This window comes from Sinocyclocheilus rhinocerous, unplaced genomic scaffold, assembly GCF_001515625.1.
Source record: "Sinocyclocheilus rhinocerous isolate Xijiao unplaced genomic scaffold, SAMN03320098_v1.1 scaffold2080, whole genome shotgun sequence".
Lineage (NCBI taxonomy): Eukaryota > Metazoa > Chordata > Actinopteri > Cypriniformes > Cyprinidae > Sinocyclocheilus > Sinocyclocheilus rhinocerous.
Window position 1 is genome coordinate 376,705 of NW_015661867.1, and position 10,986 is coordinate 387,690.

Consider the following 10,986-nt stretch of genomic DNA (forward strand, 5'->3'; position numbering starts at 1 on the left):
TGTGTGCGCTCAGAAAACCGTATATCAGAAGTTTAAACTCATATGGTTTAAAACGCATGATTTCAGAGCGATAAACATGATAATCAGAACCAAAACAGATGTTTTTAGCAGGTACGAGCTGTAATGGCGCAGCTCTGTTCTGGAAAAGGGGGCGGGGAGCGGCAGCTCATTTGCATTTAAAGAGACAGGCCCGAAAAACAGCGTATTTCTGCTTCCACTAAAAATAGGCATTTTCAAAATGATATAGTAAATGATCTGTGGAGTATTTTGAGCTGAAACTTCACAGATACATGCTGGGGACACCAGAGACTTATATTACATATTGTAAAAAGGGGCATACTATGTCTCCTTTAAAATCTTTAATAATTTGATTATTTAAATATATTTTATTGTCAGATAGTGCTTGCAGAGCCTGCCCACAGGCTCTTGTAGTTGCAATTTGTCTCTGATTTTGTCGTGTCTTATAGCCTTGTCACAGCTGGTGTGGACAGACAAAGTGCTTGTCGCATTGTGGTTAGGGCACAGTGTAAATCCTAATGTCTGATGACAATTTTTAGTTTTTAAGTGATTAATGAAGGCTTCATATGTGTCCTCTGATCGTACCTTGACCTCTCTCAGATTCATGCACTCCTCCCAAGAGTAGAACTTCCTCTTCATTCTGTGAGAAACACAATGACCAATATATCTCCACGGTTTCATTACCAACAAACTGCTCAAATAAATCAATCAATCATCAGAATCTACCTCCCCATTATAGAACAATGCTAATATTAATATTGCTTACATAGTTAACTTTAATATGGCACTAGAAATCAGTCTCACAGTCTCACAATTGATTCAACACTCATAATTTATCAATGTATCACAATCACCTCAATATCAGCGTCATCACTGATCACAGAAGTCTCCATGTGGCATATGTGTAGTAAAATGTTCCTGTTTATTATGTATAGTTATATGGTGCAAATGAAAATTATTAAATATCTCTTACTTGTGTTCATTTAAAAAAAAAAAAAATGCTTTAGCCTAATTATGTTTAATTGATTTTTAAATTTTAGTTCTTGCAATTAACTTTTTAAATCATACTTTTTGGTTTCTATACTTGAGCAGCCCTTGTCTATGTTTCTACATTTACATTTGCATTTAACCATTTATAATTTAGCAGACACTTTTATCCAAAGCGACTTACAAATGAGCACAAAAGAAGCAATCAAACCAACAAAAGAGCAACAATATGTAAGTGCTGTAATAAGTGCTGGATAGTTTAATGCAGTACACATAGCAAGTTTTTTTTTTTTTTATAAAAAGAATAATAGAATAGAAATAGAACAGAGAGAGCTAGTGTTAGAGGGTCACATTATTATTATTATTTTTTTAATAATAAATAAAAAGAAAACAAGTAGACAGAATATAATGTTTGTTTGTATATTTCTAAAAGAAACTAAAGAAAGACTACAAATCTGAGTATCATTAAAATAACAGCTCTCCAGCAGCTGATGTACAGGACTCAATAAGACCTGAGCCTGAAGGTGCACATGGAATTATGTGAGAGAGCAGGGCTGATACTGAGGCAGGCTTGGCCACTTTCACTGCTTTCGCTGTCACACAGCTATCAATTTGCATAGTGACCGCCTGTTCCTGCACAGTTACTACACCTAAGAGGGACATTTATAATTTACACCTCCAGCCCCCATTCACTGAGCAGACGTGTCTTGGGTGAACTTGCACCCAAGCGAATCCCATAGGAAAGTATGTATGAGGCAGGTTTGTTATGGACCACTATAAAGAGAAGATCACCAAAGAATGCAATATAATGTATAGTTAAATACTAGAACTGGTCTGCACTGATGCTGTTTTGGTTTGTTTGTGTCAGATACTAATGTCAAGGTTTTGAGTAAGATGATCTTAGGGTAGCACATACAAGTCCAAGAGGCTGATTAATATTAGGCACTTCAGGAGGATAAACACAAGCACAGTTACAGTAAACCATACCACAGACATGGTTTTCATTACTAAACAGAGTAAGAGTCTTCTCTGTCTGAAAGGCAATCAGTTCCTCTCTCTTCAGAATAGGTACATGCCTAAATTACATCTAGTATACTCTTAAAGTTGATCCCATTTTCTTTGCATAATCTGATTTCTAAGTGAAAAAGGATTTTCAATAAGAAAAAGAATGTTTGGCACTATGAATTTATCTGATGTGAGGAAGTAAGGGCATTTGATGTGTCAAGTCAGAATAAAAAGATGTTTTAGTGGCAGATAGGGTTGGACCGATAGACGATGCCATCGTCCATCACCGATGGCTGATAGACATCACGATGTTGAACCGACATCGTGATTCCCCCCACAATACGCCACATCCCAATACCGTGTTCGGAAAGAAAATGGCGTGTATAAGGAACCCCTAAAGGGAATAAATACGAGACGGGAGGAAAATACATATTTTAATAATTTCTCTCGCAGTTATATCATTGGGTTCATGGAGTGCCGCGCATCGGTTCTGTTCGGAATCGTTTGATGGAAGCTCGGAACACACGTGAGCTGATTCGTATAGCGCACATTCGTATAGGTACATTGAGAAGACATAAATATAAAATATTGATATTAATAATAACTTAACGTAAGATGTCGGCATTGCGCCAGTGAGTCTCGTGAAAACCAACGTTTGTTTACAGGAGCAAAGGAAGCAAAGTTTCCTTACTTTAGCAAAGGAAAACCAGTCTCCTCTTGGCTTATATCGAAATCCTCCGACATTCTTCTTTACAAATCCTCATTTTGTACTTCTAATTCGTGACGTTGTTTTGTTTTGATCTCTCCCCTGCGCTTCCACGTTCGTCACTTCTGAGTGGCGCATGCGCAACGCCGACGTCCTACGTCATCCGCCCGTAGCTGCTTCCATGTACTACAGTGAGCGCAAGCTAGATTAAATTGATTATTATGTTTTAAATATTAGGGATGCTGCGATCTGGATTTTTACAGCCGATACCGAGTACCGATGTCTTGTCATGGTGATTGACCGATACCGATGCCGATTCTGATGCTTCAAGGCAAGCTTTATATAACATATGTAATAATGTTATATAAATAATCACAAAAATTATTCCTTATACAGTGAACATTTTAATATGCCTTTAAAATGGGGTTTATGCATAACATTATGTATATCAGGATACTTAATATAAGACAAAAATAAACACAAACAAATTGCAGCAGTCTGATGCAACCCACAAGGTTTATTTAAACATTATCCAATAGTAAAATGTGGAGGACAAATTAAAAATTTAATCTCATAAAATTGAGAAGTCTGATGTAACTTAAACATTGTCCAATACAAGTCTGAGCAGGACAAAATTAATAAAAAAAATAATAAAAAAAACATTTAATCTCCTAAAAAAACTAATTGGAGTAGTTTTATGCAACTCATTAGGTTTAATTTTACATTGGACAAAATAAATAGAAACATTTAAACTCCAACATGGAGAAGTCTAATGTAACTCATAAGGTTTAATACTGTCCAATAGGGGTGTAACGATTCACTCGTTTTCTCGATGCATCGATTACAAACCCTGAGCACGCGCTCCGTTCGTCTCAATGACACATTTTTGGAGCAGCTGATGTGTGATCTCTCCTTAGTATTAGTGGCCAGTAATGCTAAAGTTAAGTAGTTTTACTTTTCTGTAGTTTTTCAATGGCTCTCGGTCATACCGACGACATTACCTGAGCAGTCGAAGGCTGCGCATTTATTGCATGGATGGATCAAAAATGTAAGTGTCTAAAGCATACGCACAGTTCCATTGAATGAGACGTGTTTTAACAATGTTGTTAAACCGAATGTACTAAGGAAACCGTTAAAATAACCACAGCTTTAACAACGACTTTGAAATAAGAGCGCAAGGTTTATCTGATAATCAGTTTGTTGCTATATGTTACAACAACCTTTTCTCTTCTGTGTCATATTCTCATGCGTTGTTTACGTGTAGCGCTTCCAGGTTCTACGTCAGAACGCCGGCTCATTATTGGACAGCTCCTGCATCAGCATCCCACGCATGCGTCGCGCTGCTCACATGTGAGGCTTTGGCCAATAATGAGCCGGCGTTCGGACGTAGAACACGGAAGCCTTCACTGCGCTTACTGCGTTAACCGCGTAAGGATAATGATCAAAATCATATTGCATAACATCTTGTCTACTAAAATGCCTTTATCTGGTGGATTTTTGAAGAAAACACAGATGTATCCTTCATTACCTATGATATCCAGCATTCAGTTTGGTGTCTGAAAAGCAGTTTAAGGTAGTAATTAGCAGTTTAAGAAGTAATTTTTTTTTAAGACTGCATGATTATTTTAACTGACAAGCATTCTAAAGCATATATGAATTTGCGCAATATAATCAGATATTATTCTGCCTTGGACGCCTAAGTTTCTTTAGAAGGTGTCTTCATTAAAGTCAAAGTGAAAATTAGCCTAAGGCACTGATGGGCTGAGGAGCAAGAAAGATGCCTTTGGTTTTGAACACAGCCTAATGGTTTGACGCACCTCTTGATGGCCACTAGCTCTCCAGACTCATTGCTTTTCCCCATCAGAACACTGCCGTAGGTCCCATCACCCAGCTGCTTGAGTGTTGTGTAACGGTTCATCTTCACTCTCACCCAGAGAAACAGTACTGACAGACGGACGTCTCTCCTCTCAGATCACCTGATCATATCTGTCCTGTAGATGAGCTTAAGAGAAGTGAAGCAGTGAACGCCACTCCATCCCACTGTTGGCACTGGAAACAAATACAGAAAATAGAACACAATGCACTGTTTACGGTGTCTACTGAGTAACAGTACTGTATCATGTTGCTTAAATCTAATTTAATTGACATTAATCAATGCTTCAAAATATTACTGATGGCAAATTAATTTGAAGAACTATTATTCATGTAATTAATTAGAAAATACATGTGCACAGTTTGCATATAGTTTGTTTATTAATTGAGTTTACAAATAACGTATCCATGGACCTTTTTTAAACAATGTAAAGTCTCCATGAAACGGATGTTTTGACCAACTTTACTAATGTATTAAACAAGTTATGACATTTTGATTAAAGATTCCAAAGTAAAAAAATAAATAAATACAAAAAGAATGAACTGTTAACAATAAGAGCAGCAACAAAACAAATAGGGTACATTTTGATTTCATTCTAGGGGTGTGCGATATATATCGTCTGCGATAATATCGTAATTGTTGTTTTAACGATGTGCGATTTGACATTATCGAGTATTTTGCAAAAACCATTCAAAACATCCCTACAGAGCGCACGCATACATTACGTGAAGTCTAGACTAGTGTGTGTGCGCATTTGGTGTGTTTTCTTTCACTGCATGATTCAGGCTATTAAAATGCATTTAGAATGATCACAAAATTCAAGAGCAGTCCTTAAGGTACCAGCACAATAACACACTCAGCAAAATATCGTCTAATTATCGTTATCGATAAAATCCCATAAAATATCGAGATATAATTTTTTGTCAATATCGCACACCCCTATTTCATTCCAACTTTAAAATTTATACTGTATTGTGTAAAGCAAAGTGTGTATCTTAGGTCTTGTAACTGGTCATGACAAGTACTCCATGTTGTTTCTCAATTAATATAAGATCATGAAAGCGTCATGAATAGTTAAATGCTGTCTAAAATATTTTGAAATGGAGTACAAAATGTAACACAACGGGACAGCTATCCATGTCGTCAATTAATGAGATCTCTAAAAGTTAATACTATACACCAATCAAACATTTACATATGTTGTATTTTAGACTTCGACTAGCTATTTGAGAAATGCCATCTCCTGTGTTCCTGCATTACTGCTGCTGCATTACTACAGAACACTACAACAACTGAACACATACCTGATAAAGAGGATATTGCAAAAGTACATAAATTCTTTCAATTGTTGCTCCTGTAAATCTACATTGTTCTGTTAGCATGATAGGGGATCATGTTAAACATTTATTTTTTAGAGCATACTGTAGTCTTACGGGACAAATGAGTCAGCCGTGCTACAAGATTAAACACGCCAGTGAGATATCAAGATCTTGCATCATGGTCACGATTTTGACTACAACTGCTCTCCATCCATCAAATAGCAGCCAATGGGATTTACAGGCCGAGCAAACTGCACATGTTTTGTGTCAAAGTAATGAGTAAAAAATAAGTTTAAAAAATGTTCTGTGAAAATATCTTCATGCAAATTGGGTGAACCTCACGTAAATCATGTATAAATTATGTAACCAAAATCAAAAGAAAAGATGACATCATTAAGCCTGTGTTAGGACAATTAAGACTTATTCATTTATTTAGTTAGTTATATAGTTAGTTAGTAATTAGCATGGTTCTAAATAGATTGAAGATGTTTGTAGATTTTAACATGAACACACACACACAGGTTTGTTTTTGTGAAAAGTGGGGACATCCCATAGGCGTAATGGTTTTTCTACTGTACAGACCGTATATTCTATTGCCCTACACCAACCCTACCCCTAAACCTACCCCTCACAGGAAACTTTGTGCTATTTCAGATTTTCAATACACTCCATTCTGTGTGATTTATAAGCGTTTTGAAAAGTGAGGACATGGGGTAATGTCCTGAAAAGTCACCTTCTCCTTGTAATACCTATGTCATACCTTTGTCATTATACAAATTTATGTCCTCATTTGTCACAAAAACACACACACACCACACACACACACACGTGTGTGTGTGTGTATATATATATATATAGAACTACAGTAATGCAAACTGGGGGTAAAATATGTTCAATTATCTTGAAAACAACATCACAATGGAAAAATTTAATGGAACGTTAACGGTCACAATGCTTAATGGTTCTAAAACCCAAAAAGAGGCTTCAGTTTCTTTACCCAAAACATAATAGCGTCTTGCTCTTATTCATGTTCTTCAAAGACTTATTCCCCTGGTTTCACAGACAAGGCTTAAGCCTAGTCCCAGACTAAAATGCATGACTGAGCTGTTTTAATTGAAAGAAACTTGCACTGACATATCTTAAAACGTATCAGTGCCATTGTTTTGTCTCAAGATGCACAGCAGTAATGTTTTTTTGTTTTCCTAAGAAACGTTTATAAAAGATACTTAAATGTCCTAATTGAACTATGGCCTAAACCTGGCTTAGTCTAAACCCGGACTGTGAAACCAGGCCCATGAGATTAACTTTCATAAAAGACCTTCACATATAAGGAGACTTTTGACCAGCGCAGGGCAACACTTTAGGTTCAGGGTAAAGATTATGTCACATAATTCAAGTCAATTCAAAAATACCTACAAACAGCACACAGAAAACACACATCTAACACCACTGCAAACACAAATTCATGAGGCCAAACGTGAAAAGCGTTCCGTATGGGAAAGATAAAGGTTCACAAAACAGATCGGTCAGTAATCTGGTTTAAGAAGCATTAGTGGATCTACACAGAGGACACATGGAGTTAAGATGTTGCTCAAGGTCACTCAATAAGCTGAACAGGTGTGAATTAACATGGGGGCAGAAAATCAACCTAACGTTATATATAAAAATAAAATGTTAATAGAAACACGAATTTACGAGTGTCCCGAGACTGCATTTAACGTTAAACATTACCAGCATGATCTGACAACCCTCAGGATTATTTATTAGTATTGCAACATAAAGACGTTTAATAAGCCATTGGAGTTGCGTAATTTATTATTATTCATCATTATTCATCTGAAATGTGTTTTCTTTTGACTCTTTTGGGTTGACTTTAACTGTTTTGCTCATTCACATTATCTTCCGCGCAGTTTTGCTCCGCAAACTCACCCGTTGTGATGGCACTCCTCCCTGATAGTCGTTGCCTGTGTGTAGATATGACAGACGTGTTTAAGAGAGATACTACGTAAGTTTATCTCTTTTTTAAAGAGGTGTGATCCATCCTCACCCTGGCAACCGACACTCGCTACGGCTAACAACACACAGCCAGCCGCAGCCGAAAGTCATGAGTCACGTGGATGCGCGAAGGTTCATGGGGCTTGTTGTTCAGTTTTTTTAACCCCTTCAGTTCTTCTTCTTCTTCTTCTTCTTCTTCCGTTTTTTGGCGTGTTACATCCTGTGTGCATATCGCCACATACTTTTGCTGTTATGCAGTCATGGTTTATTTATTATCAATTTATTCCTTGTTTTTGCTTTTCCTGTTCTTACACACGTATATACACAAATATTCCTACTTAAATAATTATTCGATGCTCCATCCTATTCCTTCTCCCCAGGCTTCAGCTGGCGCTGCGTGTTCCCCCCTTCAGTTCTGCTGCTGACTGAATTTATATTCACGTTTTTCATGCAGTATAACAGCAGTGTCTCATTTAAAGGGGTCATATGATGCTTTTTTAAAGATCATTATTTTGTGTAATTGGTGTAACAGAATATGCTGACATGCTTTAATGTTCAAAAAACACATTATTTTTCAAATACTGTACATTATTGTAAGTCCTCTATGCCCCGCCTCTCTCAAACGCTTGTAATCAAAATTTTATGTATTTTTTTGTACACCCAGTGTACCTAACCAATGTTGGATATTACATTTTGTAATGTTGGTAATTAAATGTCGCCTTGCGTCTACCAGGCAGTGGCGGCTCGTGGGGGGAGGCAGGGGAGGCACAGCTTCCCCATACATTTTGAGGTGAAAATGGGAGGAGGACGATTTAATGTTAATAAAATTCACAATTCATTTCAGTTAATGTCTCAGAATGTGTTTTTTTTTGTTTGTAATTTCACAGTTGTAATACCATAACGTGAAAGCGCCGCTTTTCTGCCGCGAATGTGCCGAATCTGCTGATGTAATTACAACCGCTAATGATATAGAAGGGTAGGGGGAGGCCGGGGGAGAGGCGAGCTCTCTTGCCTCCGTTGGTAAAAAAAATTAGCCAATCACCATCGAGTGTTTACTTTCAGCGCTGAGGAGTGTTGTGAAAAGAACCCTAGCAAGGGAGGCTAGCCTCCCTTCTGATATCAACCAATCAATCAGATCTTTAAAAAAGCATCGTATGACCCCTTTAACACATCTGAGATGATTTGAAAGATGCCAGATCTTCTAATCGTGATAACTGATCTCTGGCTAATTTGGTTCTTCAAACGAATTTGCGGATTTGATTAAAATATCTGGATTAAGTTGTTTAAGATTACTGCGCATTAAAAAAAGACGCCTGATGAAAAACTTGACCAATTTCTGGACCTTTATAAGGAAACAGCCAAGTGAACAAAACTACATAAATGTTATAATAGATTAATGAAATGTGCACTTCTTTTATTTATTTATTTTTACATGATTCCAAATTATTTTTATTCACGATTTCTAGTATGTTTACAGGCTTTACATTTTGATTTCAATTTTGTAATTAACAATTCATGTAATTTTATCTTGGAAGCAGATTTGTTATGTGACCGCATTAAGAGATGCAGATAACTTGATCTTGACCCTTAAGAAACTTTAATTAACGCTGTCATTGTGGTGGTTTCTGCCGATGCTGTGAGGAATCATTCTCAAATTCTTGGGGTTTTGATGCCAGAAGAGAGACTTTATTCTTCAGAGAAAATAAAGCCTAGAAAAACTCTGCAGAGCAATCTCCAGACTCTTTTTCTGTACCCTCTTATATACAGTTCTTTCTCTAGGCGTGTTCAATACATTTCATTCATATTTGTTATGGGATCACGATGCAGTCAGGAGGCCTTAATTTTATGTTCCGTGAAAGTAAGGGCCCCATCACATGCTTCACCATATGTCTGCACATTCCATTCTCATACAGATTTCTATACATGCAGGCAAATACACATGATTATAATAGTAGAATAATTTAATACATAAATGGCTATATTCACATTGATTATACTTGAATAATTTATATTTTGATTAATTAAACTCTTCTACATTCGTTCTCCCCTTTGAGACTTACTAAGTCTCACCTTTACTTGTTTTTACCCAGAGTGCAGTTTCATAATTCAGTCTCATCAGTTATTACTACCTAGTGACTAAATTAAGTCACACAGTTTTATCACCAATGACTAGATTATGTAAAAGCACTCTGACGGAGCAGCAGGACCAAACCTCGCCCCCCACACTTGACTAGGAGGGAGTAAAAGATCCTGTCTCCCTAATCCCTCATTTAAGATAAAACAATGTTATAAGCATGAGCGTGCAGTTGGTTCAGCGCTTGCCTGTGGTTGTCACAGTTATGTAGTATACAACAGAAATAAAAATTCAAAACATAAAACATGTAACATCACAAAAAATAGCATAGTTGATCTTCAGCCCAGACACTTTGCGCATTGTACAGGGCCATTTTGGTTACTCTCAAAAATCAATTTCCCATCATCTTGACATCTTAGAATTTTAATTTGCTTAGCTGTGGCTTTGATAACTAGTGACCTCAATATAGGAAGTACACAGTAAAATAGTAATCTTCCTATCAATACTGCGATTCCTAAAAACATTCCCAATTTAGCTAACTATGCTCCCCATGCTCCTAACTTTAGATCAAACCAATCTCACATTTGATTATCTTTTCCAGCATTTGCTTTATCTTCCATTCTTAGGTATTTTAATTTGATCATTACTTCACTAAATGCTCCTTCTGAAGCAGTATTATTTGGTATATACGTACAACATTGTTCCCCAAACATAACACATACTTTTCCTTTTTCAGTTAACAAACAATATAAAGCTATTCTACTTTGCTATGTCATTCTGCTTGTTGCATCCAATTACTCTCCTAGAAGTGTTAAGGCCTCATCAGTGTAATTAATAAATCTTTGCTGATTGTACTTTATGTAATTTAATTAATCCTTTCTGTAATTTTATTTATTTATTTATTTTTTTGTTCGAATTAATATTGATTCAAACCCTAATTTAATTTCATCTCTTGTATTAAATTCGTTAGGTATCCCTTTAAGTTTACCAACTGAATTTATATAATCAG

The 10,986-nt window shown here is 36.4% G+C and overlaps 1 protein-coding gene across 4 annotated transcripts in view; it reads right to left on the reverse strand.

Annotated features, from left to right (window-relative positions):
- mak (male germ cell-associated kinase) overlaps window positions 1–8,024 on the reverse strand; it is a 27,026-nt gene extending 19,002 nt beyond the window's left edge. Inside the window, exons 1-4 of one of the 4 annotated variants that reach the window (XM_016536164.1) lie at window positions 7,956–8,010; window positions 7,838–7,872; window positions 4,534–4,765; window positions 604–658 (exon numbers count right to left, since the gene is read on the reverse strand). In XM_016536164.1, coding sequence (XP_016391650.1) covers window positions 604–658; window positions 4,534–4,634 — 156 coding nt within the window. In that variant the 5' untranslated portion in view covers window positions 4,635–4,765; window positions 7,838–7,872; window positions 7,956–8,010. Of the gene's footprint in view, window positions 1–603; window positions 659–4,533; window positions 4,766–7,837 lie in introns of all 4 variants that reach the window. The other 3 variants (XM_016536165.1, XM_016536166.1, XM_016536167.1) reach the window with 3 other exon arrangements.
- Window positions 8,025–10,986: the final 2,962 nt, after the last annotated feature.